Consider the following 22,805-nt stretch of genomic DNA (forward strand, 5'->3'; position numbering starts at 1 on the left):
AGTTCTAATTCTTACATTAAAATAGTATCTGTAATAACAATAGTAGTAGTAGAAGAAGAACAATACAGTCAGAATGAATATTACACAATCCAACTAACTTATTGTAAATGAAGAAGGGGGGAGACAGAAATTAAGAGGGAGTATGCTCTTCATTCAGTCAAAAAAAAATGCCATGTTTTAACAACTTGCTAAAACGTTCCCCTTTGTAGAGCAATTACAAATGACAAGAATAATAACTGATGAGAAAGGAAGTGTTGTATTTTATCATCAAAACGACCATATCAGTCAGTAAGTATATGATGCATGTAACTTTTGAATGAATGGAACGGGGAAAACATCATACAAAAACATTATATATGACTATAACTAACAAATCAGCAGAGAAAAAAAAACCGTAAACATACAATGCAATTAAATCAACGTATTGATACTTTTTTACAAGGTGTAATTGTTAACTAACGACTGATTGATTGATGTAGACACTGAATGAAATGGAAGAATAATTAGAACGAAAAAAGATGATTTGTTACACTCTTATCAAGCAATAACAATAATAGTGATAAATACATATTACGTAATAATTACTTCAATAGATTAATCGTTAACTGAAGAATTGAATAATACACCAGTACATATATATATCAGACTATTTTCACCAACAAAATGCAAATCATAAAAGAGAAAATTAGAAAAATTATAAACATAAAAAGCGTCTAAAATCTATCTGTTCATTTACTTTTCATCTTAATATTATAAAGAAACCAAAAACAAACAGAATAACAATAGCAGCACAACAGAGTATAGACCAAACATTGTTTTTATTACAGTTAATGGAAACAGTGAACGAGAGTTTCCTTCTTTTTGTCCACTTCTGGAAGTACAATGACGACGACAACGACGACAAAGAATCAGAAGAAGAATAGTTTATCATAAGAAAAGTGGAGGGGGGGGGGTAAAGGTGCGAGAACAGATCAATATACAAAAGAAGAGAATTGTGTAGATGGAAAAATTAGTTTTATAGTAGGATAGAAATATAGAACATTAAAGAAAAAAAAGAATAAAACTAGTAGCACACTATTATTATTATTATTAGCAAATTCGATGACTAGAAAAAAAAAGAGATTTCTATTTCAACAACACGTATACAGTAAAAGGCATGCGGTAAATCATTGTGATAAACGATAATTGCTGTATCATGGATCATAGATCAGATCTATGTATATATTTAAAAAAAGGATAGAAGAAACAAATAAACGAACACAATGAAAGCCGACAGTACAAGAAAAGGAGAACGAAACACTACCACTTATTTCTTTTAATTAGATGAACATTATTATGATGATTATTATCACACAAACGAACCTAATTAGCAAAGAAAGTAATTTAAAAAAAGGCAGTCTTGTTTAATGAACAAGACAACAAAAAGAACTATAATAAAAGATTGTTTGAAAATAAGGAAGAAGAACCTTGATGAAATTCACGGTGAAATACAGATCATCACAACTAAACCACCTCCGACATACACACAGACACATTGTCTAAATATTATTGAGTAAGCATGAAGGGCAAGCGGCTGGACACTAAACACACATTCATATACTAAATGGATGAGATGGAAAAAATAAACAGCACCAAAATAGACAAGTGTGAAAGTGGAATGAGAGACAGAAAAGAGTAATATCGGGGAAGCGAAGAAAGAAAAACCAAGTTTGAAAATACACGAATCGATAAGAATGAGTGGTAGTATTGCATCAATTTTTTACTGGACGGCATACATAGTTGACAGCAGTTACTGGGAGGTTGAAGTGTATATGCATGTATTATCGTCTCATATATATATATATATATATATATATATATATATATAATAACGGAACGAACATGAAAAAAGGCAAACTGGCGGCGGCGCGGAATCCAAAAACTGATATAAGGGCATGGATAGGGAGATTTCGTTGTGTAAAATTGACTGGTAGTTGTAGATACATTGTGTTAAGACTGTTTGCAATACATACACTGATTGGCTGAGAATAATTTGAATTTTAAGCGTAGATGGAAGGCTAAATATAATAAACAATAATGAAATGTAGACAACTTAATACTTATGAAAAGATATTATGAGTTAAACACTAAAAAAATTCTGATTGAAATACTGACTTGGTGAACCTTGATGATTGGTAAATATTGGCTTATAATCTTAATGTAAAACTTGGCTTAAGTGATAACAATTATGACATACCATTTTATTAAATTAAACCAAAACATGCGTGACTGCCTTTCATTGTCATCGATGGGTAACTACCTTACACCCGACACAATTAACTACACTGGTCACGGCTTCTCACTAGAACTAAGAAAATTCCCTCTCAAACCTGGTCGCTAGTGAGCACATGATAATTGTCAGTAAGTAGCTGTGGCGATTGTTGGTTTTCATCGAAATGATGAACCGATAAACGTTAGACTACCATTGAAAAGCTGAAAGCACCGGACGGCAACATCTAACTTTATTCGGTTTATGACTTCAGTGAAATTCAACAATCTCTATAACTATATACTGAAAGGTTAAGCGTTCGCGCGCGAGACCGAAGATCCTGGGCTCGATTCCCACGTGCGAGGTTGTCAGCGAGCTTGTTGAGGAGTCCCATGCTAGAACGAAACGGGAGTACAATGTTCTCAGGTTTGAATGGTGTTTTAACTAAGGTCAGTTCAGGATTTCAATGAAGTTCAACAATCTTCATAACCCCTTACTATTACATAAAAGTTAAATTAATTCATTCACCAGGGAATTGGATATGAGCCACATAATCCAGGTGTGAGTGTTAATGACACTACCACCTGGTCGCTTGAACTGAAGTAGATGAAGTGATGCTCGGAACTGGAGCACTTGGTGGCTGAAAGTCGACCGACCACAGAGAGCCACTAATTCACTAATCCATAGGAATACAAGAACGACTTATTGACGTATAAGATTTCTATAAATTTCTTCAAAGAACTGAAAAGAAATCTTTGTTGTCACGAGAACGTTATTCGCGTTATATACATGTACTGTAACAATGAGACATATATATGGAAGAAAAATTTAACAATCAATAACTATACACCATTGCATTAAATTGCTCCTGAAAAAATAGATGCAGGTCAAAACGAAAAGTATTAGGTATGGACAACAACTCCGGCACCAAAACATCATAATGTACGAGGAAACAGGTCATAGTTTTGTGTACTGGCAATATTACTGTGTTCCTTTAACCAAAGTCGGTGGTGCAAAGTCTCAAACCACAACTAACTGGTTTATTAAACTGGACCATTTTGACTGTTTCAACTGATGATCAAATGTTCTGTACTGTATATTTTAAAAATCGGTCAAAAAGACTATTTACATGGTTTCAGTAAGAGAAAGCCAGAAAAATCGTATACAGAGTACTTCATCAATTCTTAGTTACAATTATTATATTACAACAGTACTTTATGAATAGATAATGTGAATGGCATCCAAAATTTTGGTTCAGAAAATGTGTTGTGAATATGAAAGCACTCTAACAGGATCACATTGAACAGAACAACAGGACTGGAACCTCTTAATCTATTGGTTCTTCTACGATTGGACTACAATGAGATTTATTAGGTTAAAACGTCCAACTTTCTATCATTAAATCCCAGTTTCGAACCCCGTTCCATCGACTTTAATTTGAGGATCGGATAACAGTTTCATCATTATAAGCCCTTGTAAAATCAGAGTGTGCGCCTCATACCCAACTACCTGATGAATCAATTATATCTCAGATGTTTAGTCGTTCCCATTACCAATGCAATTCATTTTATTAATATCAACTCATCTTACAAATTCCATAATGAAAACTAAGACCGATTCACAGTCTTGCCACGTTCTGTGTCGATGATAAATGAGCAAACTCGTAAGAAATAATCATAAAAATATATACCAATCAGTCAAAGGATAGTTAACAACTTTCATTGTAATGTTAAATAAGATTAAGAGTGATAGAAAATCTACAAACTGATTCCTCCATTTGCACAAATATATTTTCCTCAATATCTTCAATGTATACGATTATTGTAGTATACTATCATTGGAATCACGGACTGATCAATGTTAGACCATAATTGAGAACCTGAAAGCATTGGACGGCTGTTTCATCCTGGTGGGAATCGGACTCAGGTCCTTCCGTTTCACATGCGAACGCTTAACCTCCAGATCACTAAGTCGGCACGTACGGTGTTAATGTATAACTTTAATCAATTCACGATATTACGCGACCATCCTTCACTGTCTGTGATGGGTAACTGCTTCGAACCCGACAAAACTTAGCTCCATTATATGCTTACAATCCTCAATAATAAATTTATTTCATATAATTATGTATGACATCATTTTGAAAAAGAAAAGTTAAACGATCCAGTGGACAAATATACTAACATAATATATAAACAGAACCAGAAACAATGAATCATTACCGTTGACAAAAATGATGCATACTTTATGACATAATTCCTCAAACAAGATTATATTCTTTTAAATTCAACTGAAGTATTGTATCTTTTACAGCAGCAAAAACAAAACGTATATTCTCTGTGTCAGTAGCACATGTGAAATGAGAATAGATTATTTTCTCAGGATCAGGATTTAATTCAACAAACATTTTCAAAATAAAATCACGAGCAGCTTCTGCATCGCGTTGAGGACCTTAAAGAAAAGGACAAATGAAATTACATATATATAATATGCTTTAATACTAATACTTCTAGTGATACTGTTATAACTTCTACTACTCTGTGATTTATCTTAAAGTGATTTTATCTCGCTATTCTAATATGATAACTTAAGTTGATGTGTTACGCTGCGTATAACTGACTACCTGACTGATATATTTTACTACTAATACCGATACGAATCAGTGAATTTCTAACGTTTATCATTATACTGATCTTGAAATAATCATTGTTAATATATGAAACGAAGAACATTAGTTGTTCATCTACAATAATTACTCAAGCCTTTAATCAAAAGGTTTAATCCACAAAATAGTGAGTGAAGCAACGTTTGGGTGCAGTCTCAAGGTAGCCGATAACCAATAATAGGTTCATGTATCCCTTGAGGATCCTGGAACACTTCAAAGGGAGAGTAGACTCTCTCCGTTATCGGCCGTACCAGATCATTTAAAAGCTCATTGATACAAACTATTTCAACTTTCTAGTGAACAACAAATAACATAGAAAGTAACTGGAAAATCATAAAATGACAAATTCATGGTTATCGATGGAGAACATGAAGGTCAGTGGGCGTTATAACAACGATTAACAACAAATTCCTGGTTTATAAATACACTAGAAGTAAAAATTTATTTAACTATTCAACAAAATCAACTCAAATCGTAGCAACAGCATGCAACTGTTACTGTTAATTAAGTATTTAAACAAATTTGCGTTATTCACATAAAACATTATTTCTTTAAACGCATAAATATTGGTACAAACGGGCACCAGATACATATGCGCCACATAAATCACATTTGATTTATGTGAGGGCTGAGATGCTACCCGGGTGCCCAAACTGAAACAGGTGGTTTTCTTAGAGGGCCACACCCCGAGCCTTTGACCTGAAGGTCTAGTCCACAAGGCAGTGGAGCATCGTAAGGAGATACAGTCCCATGGTAGCCGGTGACCAACGATTGATTTATACACCATTTTTCCTTCAGGATAATGGAGCCCATGTACACCATTGGTTTGTAAACAGGGTTTCCAACTCCTCTAGGTGGACCCTCCGTGTCCACCAACCCGGTTAAAGCGCCCGACATTCGCTTTTCGTCCTCTCAATTTTGTCAACAACATCCCCACCACGAGAAGGCGATGAGTAGGACTTCCCTGTTAGAGGCTATATACGCGTGGCCATATGAGAGCATTTCGAGAGGGAGAGTAGACACTCCCCAAGTTTCGGTCGTACCATCTTGTATATTGAATGATAAATTTACAACAAACCCTATCATAACTGAATTCAATAATCTATGAAATTCATCAGAAGAGAAAAGGGTATAAAAGAGTAAAGATGAAACTTTTCTCTAAAATTATTAACGACAAAACAAACAATGTTGATAAGTCAATGAATGATGACAGTTAAATATTTGTGAAGATATAAGTAAAAAACAACAAAACAATTTCAGCCCTCAGAGAATTACAAAATTTCTCTCAGAAAAAAAACACCTTTATAGAGTAGATGTTATTCAATTTCACCTCTTATATCATGATGGGAAAATTTTAATAAACTACTTTTCTCTTAGAAAAACAAAACAGATTAGATATGATCAAAATTATGAATATGACTGTTATGTCCCGATAACAATAATGAATGGTAACTTTGGGATTCATTTATGGACCAATATTATGCGCATATTTTTATATTATAATTGTTAAATAACTAAACTACTCATATTCATATCCCTCTTATTATGAGCTTTATTTTGACCCACGAACTATTGTTATACGATTTACCATCCTTGAGTTATCCCTAGTTGATTAATAACTGTTCCCCTATTCACAGCCACATTTGGCTGAATCTTGTACAAATGTTATTTTCTATTTTATTGGTACGATACGATCTCTCTGGTTGGTATATAAACTCAGTATGTTTGAAATACAATGATTCATACCGCAGAGGCTGTTCTGGACATAACTAGCTGGGCTAGGCAGAAAGCAGGGCCGATACGTACTCTAGACTTCTCGTAGGGTTTCCATATGTCACTGTTCCAATCGATAATTCGCTGCTCTCTGATTGGCGATCTTATCACGTTATACATTTAACAGGACATCCACTCGGCCAACAAGTTATAACAATGACTTGTATTGTAAAGAGAACTATCTGAAATCCTACTTATTTTTAAAGATGAAAATTCATGTATTATGATTGTATTGTACACTGGGTAGTTTTTTCTTCTCAAGTTAACGAAAACCTTTACTTTATATGTATTTGTGAAATTGACTGATCTTAATTTTAATGAATAAATAGATACTTTAAACTGGGTGATATTACAGTAAAATGAAGATCATTTAAATTCAGAATTGATCTAATAAACTAATATGTAAGCTCATTTACTGTAAGCTTAAAACAATCTAAATACATGTACTCATTTTTTTTTATCAGATTCTAGGTATAAATTACCAAACTTGACCCGAAAGATGTACGTATTTCTTTCTTTAAAAAAGAAAAAAATTAAATTCCCCCCTTCTAAAACTTTTTCCCAAATTACATGACCTTTTGTTCGTTTATGTTTTTTTTTCATTTTTGTCAATTTATGTAAATTGATGTGAAAGATGATGACGATGAAGGAGGGAAAAAACAACATTGCCAATACAAGTTAACCGTACAAATTTGAAAGTGGAGTTTCATTTGAAATGAATGAGAAATAAAGAAAATGTACAACTTTGCATTGAAAAATAATAGAGTTACGGAAATTCAGCTTTCACAACGATAACAATGAAAAAACAAACAAATAACAAGAATAGGCAAAGATGGATAGTGGCTAACAGTGGAATCCAGGAAGCGCGTTTCGTCCCATTTGGGACTCGTCAGATGGATGTACCTGTATCTCAGAGTTGATATTCACTCTGGGACTCGAACCCAGTACCTTTTGCTTCAAACGCCATCGCATTAACCACTTAGCTACTGAGTGCTGATAGCCACTTGCTTGTGCGACGGGGTGAAGTATAAATTCACTCAGTATTGTTTGTTTGAATTTTTCCATTGATGTTTAGGACTGCAATTGATCAGTCTCTTATTGGCATATGTGCATACTGTGTGTATTGCCTCAATCTAGCCTTAATTCACAAGCACTGTAAGCAAAGATCGATAGTGGCCAGCAGTGGAATCGAGAGTAGTGCGAAAATAAGTTGTATTTGAATGACTCAACCATATAATAATTGTAAACAAGTGTAAATCCCATATGCACCAGCCTAATGACACAATAACGATTGTGTTTAAAGTGTGATTTCTTATTTGATACGGTGTATGGTCAGGTATTTTAAGTACATTGTTGTATTAGTTTTGAGTTATAATTGAATCAAGTACAAAAAACTAATTTACTTGCTATCTGAGTCTTCTGATTGACTGCTGGAGTTAGAAAGAGCTTGAAGACTAATAAGTGTGTTAAAGCCTTGATTGCAGTCGATTGGTCGATGTGTATATTCGTGAAATGGATCACCGGTCCTACGAGCAATGTAGCACGTGATATAGATCAGTAGTATCTCAAAACATAGAAAACTGCCATCCTCAAAGCAACAGCTACAGCTAAAATACTTTGGTCTTGTACAAAAATGACAGCTTGGATTTGGTCAAACGATAAATAGCTGGTATTGGCTACCGGTAACTATTCAAATAGGTATATATATTTATTTAGCCACTTGAATCACTCCCAACGTTCTATTAATCAATTTTTTTCACACAGAAACTACTTCATACAATGAACACGTCAACAATCAGCATCCTTTTTGTACATTGAAGATAGTTACTTCGAGTTTGGATTGACAATTTATGTTAAAAATGGATAAATACCAAACAGAATGTAATTAATCTTTTATTTTAAACAAGGAAAACATAACACTTACCATCATATTCAGGAAAATAATCAACAAGATGAGAATAGAGAACTTTCTCTTCTAAAAGATCTTTCTTATTCAGGAATAAAATAACAGATGACTCTTGAAACCATGGATAAGTAATGATTGTTCTGAAGAGCGCTTTACTTTCTTCCATACGATTCTATAAAATACAATACAAAATTATGCGGAAATCATTCTAATATCTCATCTGAACGTATTTAAGCAAGAATTTGTTTGGAAGACACAAAGCCATGGATATGCAAGGTAGTATATTGTATGAAATTCAATTATACCATCCCATTTAATGGTAGTAAGTGAGACTGTAACACATTTGAATTTGTTGTGACTCAGTTAGTCACACATTGACAGTACTTAAGTGCAGAAATTAACAACAAAATATTTTGTGTATATTTACTGTTAGTTTAAGGGTAAACTAAATTTAACAAAGCGTAGAATGACACATAACACTAAATCCTGCTCAATCCCATAAAAATAGACACTTAGATAGACGCTTTCCACTTCCGTAGACTACGGGAATAACTATCAATTAAGTACGTAAATGTTAAGCTCGTCAAAGATGAAATCAGTAATAATGATAACATATTTTAGTTTTTTTTCCAAAGTTTCTTCTTCCCTACAGGGGGGAGTGCTCCTATTTCAGCTTAAATTTAGCCAGTTTCTTTATTAAAAAAGCTCGTTTGGTTTTTGCCAACTTACGTCACCTATGGAGAAGGCAAGGTATCAGACTATCAATTAAGAGATGAGTATATTGCGCAGCAGTTCGCTCTGTTCTACCTTACGGTTGTGAAACGTGGCCAATAAGAGTAGAAGATACTCGTAAGTTACTAGTATTTGACCACAGATACCTTAGAAATATTGCTCGCATTTGCTGGGATCACCGGTTAGGTAATAGTGAGGTTAGACACAGGATATTAGGGAATGATGATGGCAAATCAGTTGATGAGGTCACGAATCTTCATCAACTGAGATGGTTGGCTCACGTGTTACGTATGTTTAAACCTCAATTATCACGACGCGCAATGTTGACTAGTATTGGGAATAGTCGGAAGAGAGTTAGGGGTGGCCAAACCAAAACTTGGCATCAGTGCTTGAAGTCACTAACTTCTGGTATGAACCATGTTGGTAGATGCAGACTATTTGGTTGGGGTCCACGTGACTATCGTAACCAATGGTTGGAGACTCTAGGTGACATAGCTCAGAATCGATCACAGTGGCGTAGGTGTATACACTCTTTGTCTTCCCTTAAACCGTGAGATTAAAATTGCTTCATATCTGTCTTTGTTCCTATACTATATCTTTATATACAACCTATCTTTTGTATATTACCACCACTAAATTAACTACTTCTATTAATTCAGTGTTCATCTTGTTGTGCTAATGAGGTATGGCGACTTGGACCGAAGCATATGTGTGCCTGGTCCTACGTTGTAGCTAACTAACTGACTGAGCTTTTTTATCATTAGTCATATGTAAAGAAACAAACTTAAATGAGCGTTAAAAACTTTGAACAGTCGTTTTAACGATAATTGATTCAGTAGTACGAATAGAGTGAAAGCGTAACTTTTGAAACTATCACACGAAGGATTATTATTCATATTTTTATCGTATAAGTAGTAAACGTCTAGACTTATATTCTCATATTCTCCCATTTTTAAGCTTTAATTTGACTCATAAATCTTATGTCGTACGTCTTATTATTCCAGATCATTTCCCTATCACACTTTTGCTTTGTATCACTTATGACCAAGTTATGCACGAATTGTAATTCCTTAATTGTGATGCTGTGTGGTTAGACATCTCAAGTATATTATTGTCTGAGTTTTAAGTCATGATTGAATTGAATGCAATAGAGAACTGATCTGCCTTTTATTTATATCTTTTGATTGGACACTGAGTTAGAAGCAGCTCGAGGACCAATCAGCGTTAAGGTGTCGTTTGTTTTTCATTGTTTGATGTGTTAATTATTACTCAGACGGTCACCAGTACTACCGGTGGACACAGGTGAACTAATCGGCAATCGAACTAAAGTGTCACACAACTGCTGTCCTCTCATCATTACAGCTTGATCACATGGGATCCAAGATAACTCACTCAACCAATCTGGGTTTTTTTCTCCGACATAACAACAATGTTTTATCTTAGCCACACAACTTAAAATAATGCAAATAATGCTAATAATAAATTTGAAAATTATACACTACACTAAAAATAATTTGTAAGAAATGTTACCATACCTCATTATCGGATTCCACCAATACTTGATCATACTCAGATAATGCAACTAAAAACATAATTGAAGTGACACTTTCAAAACAATGTATCCATTTTCGACGTTCAGAACGTTGTCCACCAACATCAACCATTCTAATAAAATAAAAGCAAGATTTTTTTAATCAATGTAAATATTCACAAAGAATGAGTATTATTATAACGTCAAATTCATTTCAATACAGTTTTATTTATTTAAACACATGAACATTGGTACAAGGAGGCACCAGATACATATGCGCCACATAAATCTCATTTGATTTATGTGAGGGCTGTGGTACTGCTCAGATGCCCAAACTGAAACAGGTGGTTTTCTTAGGGGACCACACCCGGAGCCTTTGACCTTAAGGTTTGATCCACAAAGCAGTGGAGCATCGTAAGGAGATGCAGTACCATGGTAGTCGGTGACCAACGATTGATTCATAAGTCATTTGTTCCTTCAGGTTACTGGAGTCAGTGTACACTATTGGTTTGGAATCAGGGTTTTCCAACTCCCATAGGTGGACCCTCCGTGTCCACCAACCCGGTTAAAGCGCCGGATATTCGCTTTTCGCCCTCTCAATTTCGTAAACAACAGTAATGTCACGAGAAGGCAGTGAGTAGGAATTCCCTGGAAGAGGCCATATACGTGTGGCCGTGTGAGAGCACTTCGAGAGGGGGAGCGGACTCTCCCCGCTCTCGGCCGTACCAGGGCATTTGAGAGCTTTCAATACAGTGAACAAAACTATTCCTATTCTCTTCTTTCCTACTCAGTTAACTAAAGTGAAAAGTTTAATTTTGTAATAGAACCTTTGTGTAATGATAATCTGATTCGAATTTTTTTAAAAAATACATTTTAGATAATTCATTGGTTATATATCGGATTACAATCATTAGAATTTATGAACTGAGTGATTGTTACCAAACACAATTCATAGTAAAAAAAATTATTGAAAGTTCATGGAAAAAATGATGTAACGAAAATATGTTGAAAGTTGACCTGACATTCAATTCTGACGAATATTGATTCCCATTATTCTAAGTTTTAATTTAGAGATTGCAAATCTTTAACATTTAGATACTGACATTCTGCGGTTGTTAAAACTATATGAAATCATTTTTTTAAGTTGAATTTAAGGAAATGACTAGTCCTCTTCATAGATTACTGTTAACTAGGTCCTAACTGCATTTTAATAAATCATTTGTGTCTAATCACTAAATAAGATACAAATTAGTACTTATACATAAACAAAGATTTATAGAACTACTAAAGGAGTTCACTCTTTCAACAGTCAATATAACAGGCTGATATTCACCGAGAAAAAAATATCAATCATTTCAGTATAATGATGCAACTATCAACCAATAGATTGATCGACAAAACCTTAGCTAAGGAGAAATTATCTCACGCAGTCAAATATTTCATGTGCTCAATGTAACAACATATAAATAATACTAAATGACTGTATGGCAACTCGAACTGATGTACGTACGTACGTACGAAGTTCTACGTTGTGACTGACTGACTGAATACTAAATGACTAACATTCCTAATGAACAATTATTACTGAACATTTTTCTCTATTCACGTTTTGATGTTTCATTGCAGATTTATTTGCTTTCTGTTGATTAATGTCATTATTATTCTTTCAATCATATTTCTTTCTAACTGTTCATGATGTAAATTTTTGTGACATTGAAAATATTAGCTTGTAAATTATACTAAACTATACAAAATAATTTGATAATAAAATACGCCCTGGTACGGCCGAGAGAGGGGAGGGCCCACCCTCTCAAAATGCTCTCACATGGCCACGCGTATATAGCCTCTGTCAGGGAAGTCCTATTCACTGCCTCCTCTCAATCAGGGTGTTGTTTACGAAATTGAGAGGACGAAAACCGAATGTCCGGCGTTTTAGCCGGGTTGGTGGACACGGAGAGTCCACCTAGGGGAGTTAGGAAACCCTGATTCCAAACCAATGGTGCACATGGGCTCCAGGATCCTGAGGGAACAAATGGCGTATGAACCAATCGTTGGTCACCAACTACCATGGGACTGCATCTCCTCACGATGCTCCACTGCCTTGTGGGTTAGATCTTTAGGTCAAAGGCTTGGGGTGTGGCTTCCTAAGAAAACCATTTGTCTCAGTATGGGTACCTAGGAAGTATCACAGCCCTCACATAAATCAAATGAGATTTGTGTGGCGCATATATATCTGGTGCTTCTTTGTACCAATATTTATGTTTAAATAAATAAATAAAGTGTATAATTAAAAATTAGAGAGTTCATAATTAATCCTAACTCAAATGTATTGATTCAGGTAATGCTGACATATCTAATACGATACAAAATAGAGCAAAACACACAACACCGAAACAATGTGTTATATCCCGATAAGAATAATGAATGGTAGCTTCGGGATTCATTTATGGACCAATACTATGCATATGTTTTATCTTATAATCGTTAAATAACTAAACTACCCATATTCATGTCCCCCTTATTATGAGCTTTATTTTGACCCATGAACTATTGTTATATGATTTACCATTCTTGAGTTGTCCTCTCTATCATTTACTAACTTCCTTATTCATAGCCACATTTAGCTAAATCTTGTACAAATGTTATTTTTTATTTTATGGTACGATGTGGTCTGTCTGGTTGGTATATAAACCTAGTATGTTTGAAATAAATGATTCATCGCTCAGAGGCTGAAATTGGTGTTCTGGACTTAACTGGCTGGGCTAGGCGGGAAGCAGGACCGATAAGTACTCTAGACTGCTTGTACGGGTTTTACGAGTCATTGGTACGATCGATAATTCACTGCTCTCTAATTGGTGGTATTATCACGTAATACACTAACAGGGTATCCAGACCACAAACTATAACACAATGAGAAAAATAATTGTGAGAAAATTGGAAAGATACAGCAGCAACACAATTACATTATGAAATCTTCCTCGACTTTTGAAGTAGTTTGTCAGCGGGACGTAATAGTTTATATAGTTGATTCATTAAATCAAATTGTTTGTTTACAGTAGAAATTATGACTTTTTGTTCAGATCTTTAAGTAACGGTATTGAATGGTAGCAGCTTGTGCCAGGATGCATCCATTCGTCTCTTAATTTTTCCTTTCCTTCGAAACTTACTGATAAGATGCCTTTGGGTCACCGTGTCCGGATTACCTACCATCTATGAGATGAAGATAGAACACTTGCTAATTTAAATATCAGAACTTTATCAACTACACTAATAAATGATGATATCATTTAGCAAAAAAAGTATTGGTAGATGTTGAAACTCGTTATTCTTCATAGCTGATTTGCAAGATGGAAATGTTATTCCCTTGGAAGCGGAAGTTATAACTCCGGATTCCGGTCCCCTTTCGTTGCTTTATAGCATAAATCTCATTTGTTTTTAATTTGTAAAACAAAATATTTCATTAGAGTTTCAGTCATTTGGGAATAGTTGGGTTGGTAAGGGGAAAAATGTTTGAAAGACTTACCGAAATATGATAGAATCCAAATCAAACAAGTACTCTACAATTCCTGTAGTAGGAACTCGAACTCGTAAAATATCTTGGAGCGTCGGTAAATAATCTGCTTGTGAAATTCTGTCAAGATTATCTAAATAGCTGTATATTAAAAGAAAAATAGGATGCAATTAATATAACAAATAAAATGAACTATATACTAATGATTTTCAATTGTATTCACATTTCATGATACAATGAGCTAGTCATGTGGTGTATGCTACTTATGCTGACAAATATAGGTAGTATGTAGCCGCAATTGGAAGTGGAATGTCTAGCAACGGAAGATTGAACTGAAGAGAACAGAAAGGTAATCTGAGAGCAATCAAAATAACAAAATTGGCGGAATAACATATTAGGTAAAGGAACAAATGATGGAAGATGTGCAAATGATGTATTTAATGTATGATTTTTTGTATTTTGCTAGGCCACTGTGTGATTTTGCATTAAACAATAAATTGGCTTTCCCTGTCTGAGTTCTCGTTTACTACGGCCACACAATGTGTCATAAGCTAACGAAACGAAGACCATTACATTAACTTTTAGCTGCGACTTTCTTGAACGATGATTATAAAACAACTTAATATCCTCTTTGTTCAGTCAGTCACAACGTAGAACTTCGTACGTACGTACATCAGTTCGAGTTGCCATACCACATTAGCACAGAGATGAAGTTGTCGATTCAAATCCTCTTTGTTAGCTGCTTCATAATCCAAAGTCAAATCTAGAGATTTGTGTATAACACTAGATAGGCAATTATTATGTTTAAGTATATTTACAATACACTGAAGCGAGGAAAAAAGGATATTAAGACAAGAGTGGATTGGTAATAGAGAAACGTTTACGACAACAGCAAAAATGAAGGATGTTAAAAATGGAGACATTCAGTCGGAAAGAAGACATTCGAATTTGCAAAAAATAATCAACAAGACGATATTCAATATAAACAGTTTCAGGTAAGTCATTACCGATACCCTGAATTGATACAACCGGAGTTGGGGAAAGCCCTCTCTTTTTAGGAATTCTCTTAAACAGTAGTGTGTTTACAGCACCTGAGGGAGTGTTACACACTTCATGTACGTCACAGACCATACCAGCATAATGAATAGTTAGAGTCTAAATAATCGTAGTAGCAGTGATAGTGAGGAAATTAAACATTGAGAATATGGTTTTAGAAGACGAAATGAAAACATATGCATGGGAAAATAATGAAACTCAAGATCTCGTGGGATATGAGGAGTAAATTCAAACTGAGATGTAGTTTGCAGTGGTGTTTTAGAAGACCAAGAATTGAACTTCGGAAACTGGGACCAGTAATAATGATGGACATAGGATAAAGGTTAATAGTATGGATAGGAACGATATTAGGAAATGAAGGGATTCTAGAATGTTCTTCCGGGGGATGATTGGATGGAATGCCTTCTGCCTTTTCTGGGCTTCTTACAGCTACTTCGATTCTACCGTGGGCTATCCTCACAGAAACAATTCGGAATTTTATTTTTATTTTTTCAAGATGCTATTTGAAGTAGATTGTCAAATAAACTACATAGAAAGTTCAGTGAGTCAACGAGAACACAAAAATTAAACTCAGTTTTATCCTACAGGTATTTCAATGCCTGACACAAATTACATTTTAATTACGTCGTATTTTGATAGTGAAATGATACCAACAAGTGTGCTTCACAGTCCACTACACAAGGTAGTACGTCAATCTTTTCAGTTTTGTTTTGCTCACGAGTAATTGATACCCGCCTATAATCTCATCGATTAAGATCAATGAAGCAGGACAAAACACACTAAAACTTAGAATAGGTTATTAGTATGTACATGAACATCTCAACTGAAATATGATATCCATCATATTGTACATGAAGCTGAGATTTGACCACAAGGGGTATTGGGTAAAATAAACATGATGATGCATGTACAATTGTAACAGACAATGAATAAGAAAAGTATAACATTAAACAATGTCATAACTTGAAAATCCACCTACTATTTTGCTGAATCTGTTAGTTGATATTCACGACGACGATCATAGCATTCTTTAATACCCGGATCATCCCATAATGATTTGATAGCTACAACGTGCTGTGGTTCCATAGTAGTAACAGTCTCATAGTCAATCTCTTTTATTGCTTCCCCATATGCCTAAAAATACCAGAAGTTGAGAAAGTTTCCATTTAGCACACTTTGTAACATTCGATTGAGAAAATAAATGAAACACGATTAGAGAAAGCATTCTTCTCAATTAATTAGTTTAATGTCCAATTGCATTTAATGCGCTTACTCTAACGTTATTTGGTAAATAATCATGTTTCCAAGAGCTAAAATTTCGTTATAACAAAAGCTTGACGAATCGTCTAGACTATTTTGGAAGGTGAACTTGAAGTCAGAAATCCCCATAAACTTGAGATCGATGAAATTATCTTAGTACATATTTTCTATTGGAATACTAATACAGTAATTAGCGAATATTTTCAATTGATTACACTATGGGTATCATAGGATCTTTAGTATACCTAAAAACAAGGAATATACAATGGAATACGCCTCATCCTAAACACCATTTTTATTAGAGAATATGTACTTTATGTTGAATGTATGAAATCCCTGATACTGTTAATTTCTCCTGATCGCTAAAATTGTAGCAGTTTTAGTCGACTACTGATGATACTCTTATAACAGAGGATGAAGAATACATCAAATATCTTATAGGACGGATTTTCTAGAATGATGTAACACCAGAAAGTTTTAAAACTAGAAAGGAATAGGGAGTGGTTTCGAAGACAGCAAATATTTTATTATTGTATGCATCGACAGACTGATAGAATATGAAGAAAAGCAGACATCTTTACACATGAATGTTTGGGAGTATCATTTGAAAAGAATCCTGTAATGGGAGATAATCTTTAAAGTATGACTTGTGAGAAATTCTGAGTATCAAAAACCGAGATTTTGTATCCCAAGTACATTTGCACTTCATCACTTTTGAGACGTTCCTTATAATTTTAGTGAACTTGTTTTCTGCGAGTTAAGCGATTTAATGATGGAGCTTTTATCGTCCCGGACATCATTAGCACAAACCCTAGAAGTGAGTTACTCAAATTTCTCTATATACAACTGACAGCTTGTTTTGTCGATTCTTGTATTGATTAGTTGTTTTTTATCCTTATCCCATCATTGTCAGGATATTTATTTTGCTTGATATCTTCATTGACCTAGTTTTTGACCCTACAGTTACTCTTGTTTTGTCCAAAAGCACAATGAAAGTTTTCAAACTGGTGGTTTCATAAGCATCCTTCCCTACTGTGATAACTAAAGATTGCATCATTATATCCAACTGTCGTCGATTCCCTGGTGTATACACATTTTGTCGAAAAGCATAATGAAAGCTTCGTGATTCGACCACGTAGTTTATAGGACGAAATCTTACTGAAATTACTCACCTAAGCTACAAATCTCCACCATTCTTTAGAACATGCATACACCAGGGAATCTACAACAGTTGAATATAATGATGCAATCTTTAGTTATGAGTGGGGAAGGATGCTTATGAAACCACCAGTTTAAAATCTTAACTGGAATGATCAAAGTATCTTCATTTCTATCAATATTTTTCTACTAAAGTGGCATGGACAAAAGTAGGATAGCGATTCAGGCGGACACGATTCCCATAAGAACAGGAACAAAATATGGGTATTTTTGTCACCAACTAAAAATGATTGAAACATAGGGTATACGAAACGTAACTTATATGGAATTATACAGGATTTGATGAATGTATACAAGGCAAATCTTATGACTAATATTTATAGACCGTATTAATGAGGTCCGGTTACGTAGTTGGGACATGTTTCCAAATGATTAATCAGTCGTAAAGTGAATAGATTTTGCAATTCAAGAACTTTTTTTGAAGATTTTTTTATAACACTACTTTTAATTTTGCCAATGATGATTATGGCATATTATGTGACAGAAGTATAACTTAAAAAAGATTAACCTTGTTTGCTGGGTTTTCATAAGGGATTTTTAGACTTTCCACAGCACGAACCATCGTAAACATAGCCATGTATATGTTTTGATAGACAATTTTGATGAAGGTTCTTCGCTCATCGTCCGAATAACCTGCTCCATGTATGATGCGCATCTGCTTGATGAAGGTACTTTTGCCCGACTCACCGGTACCTAGTAAAAACATAAAGATTCAAAAAGTAGGAAAACATTTGTAAGAAAGATTTCACCAATACTTAAGTCACATTTTTCAAACGTCATTTATACAACCTTACAGTTGAAACTTCAGTAGGTGAAGAGTTTATATTAGTAACAATAGTTAGGTTAATTAAATTAATAATAATCAAAAGGATTAATATGAAGTTTGAGTTGTTACTACGTAATCTCTACTAGAGTGAACTAAGAGAAGACTATAAATACGGTCGAGGAATACACTGAGAATTCAAATACTTGTTCGAAGTCACGTGAACTAATCCATATTTGAGTTAGGATACATGATGATTATGACTGACACTGATATCGTACAAACCACCAGCTTCCTACTACGCGATTCATATGAACATAATTACAAGATGTTAGATGATTCATGATACAATTACGATGCATAGAAGAGTAGGACTAAACCAAGGACTTAACTAAGAAGCATCGTACTTTGGTAGTACAGGAAACAAAATTATGGTGTCCAAAGCTAGTTATTTTGTCGCACAAATCCAATAATTAAGCCCAATATTACAAAAATGGAAACTTCTAAATGGTCAAAATATTCGGTTTGAGTGATTTGCCTGAAAAAATAAGGATAAACGTAGGACATGCTTAAAAGCGAGTCGACACCGGTTATTACACCCTCCATTTGCGCGGTGAAGAAACAACCAGAAGGAAAAAGTGAAAACACTATCAATAACTGTAAAAAATCTACGCAAAAGTTGACAAAAACACCAAACAAATGAATACACTAAGGATGGAATAATATTACGTACACGGTTTAGCGGAAAGCGAAGTCTAAGTGCATCTTAATGAGACTAATTAGGGTCAAACTAGAAAGTCTGTGTTCTACTTCGCCCATAACATTGGTTTTACGGCGGACCATATTTCAGCCTGATCATCAGTACCTTTCCCCTCCTTTCTATGATAATCAATATGTAACATCACAGCTGGTGACTTAGTATATGAGATCATTATGACGAGGAAGCACGAAGGTAGGCTTGTTAGAATGTTAGCGAAACAAAAAAAGCATCCTTTTTATTAGATTATATTAGTTACGAGAGGTTAAATGCACACTACTGACTGGATATACAGTCAAATCCCAGAGGATTAAATGCAATTTTTTTTAAAAATCACAACAGTCTGCATGGAATGTTTAGAATCACGCAGAAATACATTTTAGACATGTCTAACTAACCTTTCAATTTTGCAGTATACTGAACTTTAACTAGGTAACACAATACAATGGGTACGAAGTTTTTGATGGTGGTCTAGCTAAACTCAGTTTATGATCTAAACAATGGAAATCCTATGGTCTCGGAAAACCTCTCGGAGTTAACTTAAGGTTAAGTACCGAAACGAAACATTGCTTTTGCATTTTTGGGGGTTGTTTGTACTTCTTGGACAAAAAATTTATTTGCAAACCGCCATTCCACTGGCATTTCTCGGTGTTAAGTTAATCTCTTCTAGGTCTTTATGATACATAAAACTGTTCATATACATAATAAATGCCCTAGACTGAACATAGCTGCAGTAAACCCACCAGTTTCTTCTAGAATGATTGAATGCAATGTGACAGCTGTAAAAATGACAAATTGACAGGGAAAAGTTGCGTATAGTCGATCGATAATGAGGAGTCAGCTGACGATACTCACGTTAGTAAGGTCTTTGACACAGACCACTGTCGTCCGGTTTAGAACCGTATGGGCTTTAAAATGAATACAAAGATATTCATCACTGTCTATAATGCCCTAGTGAGATTTAAACACGAAAATTGTGCACAGCCCTAACCCCTACTTAGAAGTCAAATCAGATGTCTTGGAGAGAATCGAGAGAACTGGTGTCCATAAAAAATCAGATTTATGTACTGTACGTCTTGATAAAACAGATTTTCACACTGCATATCGGGGTAACTGAAATATGGAGATACGGATGCTGAAAAGTGGTTTCTGGTCACACATGTCATCATCCTTCAACTAGATTGCGACAAATTAAAGAACAAATGTGATTTCAAAAGCCAAGAACGAACAGAACCCCCGTGGTGTATTTGTTTTCCCGTCAAATAGTCGACTCTTGAGACTTGCTGCCAAAGAAAGTGTTTACACTTGATTGGCTCACTCAAAAGAAGACTTGACAAGCATACAACTCATTAGAAAAGGATTGACATACTACCAGCTATGTCCCTAAGACAAATCAAGTTTTATGTAATTGGACTCCTTAATCAGAAAGCTAAGATGGTATAAAAAATTTTCAATAAAACATACCAAGGAGGAGAAGTTTAAGCTCTCGACGTGCATCTTTTTTGTCGCGCTTCAGTTGTTTCTCAATTTCTTTGTTGATGCGGTTTTGTTCTTTATATTCTTCACTCCGGCAGCAAAACATTGAGACTCTATTCGAATATTGTGTTGTGATGGCGAAGCGTTTTTTGTGAGTATTTTTCCAAGTGTAAACCTAGGCACTGAGATGAAAACTGGAAGAGCAGAACGCCCATTATTGTCCACAACTGTTTGCAAGCGCCATCTTACTGTTTGTAAAGGCCACTAAACACCAACAGCTCAAACAAAAATAAAACGAAACGGACAATTTTATGTTGCTAAAATGGCTTAAACTGATAATTTCTTGCTTGATTGTTTCCCGTTGATAAAAAATGGCTGGGAGCGCTTCAATATTCAGTAACCACATAGTGATGAAATAACAGCCTCTGACAGAGCATACTGTAGTGAGTTTATTCACTGACGCAATAAGTATAGGATTGATAAAAACCTATGAGCAGTAGTGAGTCGTTTCTTCGCTTTAAAAAGCTAGGCGATCACTAAAACTAAAGTAACGATACATCGATATCTCTTAATTTGAAGAATTCAACCCCAAGCTCTCATCATTAACAACAACAACCTCAAACTGGTCTCCATTGACACAAACGCTTTTTTCCAGTTGGCTTTTTCGTGATTACAATGTAAGATTTACATTTTGAAAGGAAAAACACTTTTCCATATTGATTTTCAAGCTAACACACGTCACGACTCCCAATTAAACCACTCCCTTAGTTTATCACCGTGTTGTTGTTCACATACACACTATTAAAAACCAAGTCGCAAAGTGGGGGTAGTATTCTTGTAAGGCTAGGAATATATCTAGAATAAAGCTAAAGAGTACCAATCCATGGTCCGAGTGCAAGGATATTCATAGGTGACAATGTTTGAACCAATCAACCTAAGCGACTTATGTCAGAGTATCGTAGCAGTTAGTTCATCAGAGATTTCATCCAATGGAAATTGCAAATATGCATATTTCAGGTTCATTTTAGAAATATCGTAACTTATATAAAATATCTTCAGTAGTATAACTATATTGCAGTAGGTGAGAATTTAGTGTCAGGCGGTAATCAACACAGATTCCAAGTGTTGTTCCATCTATCTCTCATGGAGTTACAATGGGAGTAGATCCAACCGGAAAACACAACCGGGATTATGATCACTTTTCCAATCAGTTTATCTGACTTATTCTTCACAGACTCTCTTAAACCACATGGAATTAGTCTACGTTTCAAGAGGATGGGGTATCTCTCAATATCTAAGTGTAGTAGGTGAAATTTCATGCCTCCTACGGCCTTTAAAGGTCATAGAACCATACCCCTGATGGAGATGCTGTCAGAAGAGTCACTACAAAAAAATAAGCGTACATCCTGCAGTCTTAAGCCCTTTAACTAGAGCATAGATGAGTCATACTCGTTAACTAAGAAGAAGAGCCATTATTATGTGACTTTGATTAGAGACCTACCTTTTGTTAACTAATTTTCTACTGCTTGTTGTCCGAATATTGACAGTAAGGTCGTGTTTGACTAAGCCAAAAGTCACTGTGTAGTTCAATGTGTGACTGTTAACCTTTGACTGTCTGCTTGGAAGGGCTGCTAGGATTATTGCAGATAGATAACTGATACCATCTTGTTTTTTACTGATTCTTAGGTATTGAACTATTTTGCCTCAACTGTTTCTTCTGTTGTTTGGCACGCTAATGTGTGTTAGAGAAACCCTTGACTGTATAACATAGGCTGTACTGTTTGAGGTATTTTGTACTTTTTATGTAACTTGTCCTTTTTCTTAAGTTAGAACCGTTCAAATTGAGAACAGAGTTTGTGTTCTGATATGATTTATTACGAGTAACTCAAAAACACTTTGTACGCTAAAC

General features: G+C 34.8%; 1 protein-coding gene and 1 non-coding gene across 2 annotated transcripts; both read right to left on the reverse strand.

Moving 5' to 3' along the window:
- Positions 1-4,470: 4,470 nt before the first annotated feature.
- Smp_005790 (putative gtp-binding protein (q) alpha-11 subunit, gna11) lies at positions 4,471-21,002 on the reverse strand (the record flags this gene model as incomplete). Its single annotated transcript, XM_018794338.1, has 7 exons — positions 4,471-4,699; positions 8,611-8,764; positions 10,860-10,989; positions 14,379-14,507; positions 16,402-16,556; positions 18,409-18,593; positions 20,885-21,002. 7 exons carry the CDS (start codon positions 21,000-21,002, stop codon positions 4,509-4,511), a joined length of 1,062 nt encoding a protein of 353 aa, XP_018648761.1. The 3' UTR covers positions 4,471-4,508.
- Smp_tRNA_01264_Pseudo_TTG.1.1 lies at positions 7,610-7,678 on the reverse strand. The gene has a single exon. It is a non-coding gene (tRNA).
- Positions 21,003-22,805: the final 1,803 nt, after the last annotated feature.

Source organism: Schistosoma mansoni, chromosome 1 (assembly GCF_000237925.1).
Source record: "Schistosoma mansoni strain Puerto Rico chromosome 1, complete genome".
NCBI lineage: Eukaryota > Metazoa > Platyhelminthes > Trematoda > Strigeidida > Schistosomatidae > Schistosoma > Schistosoma mansoni.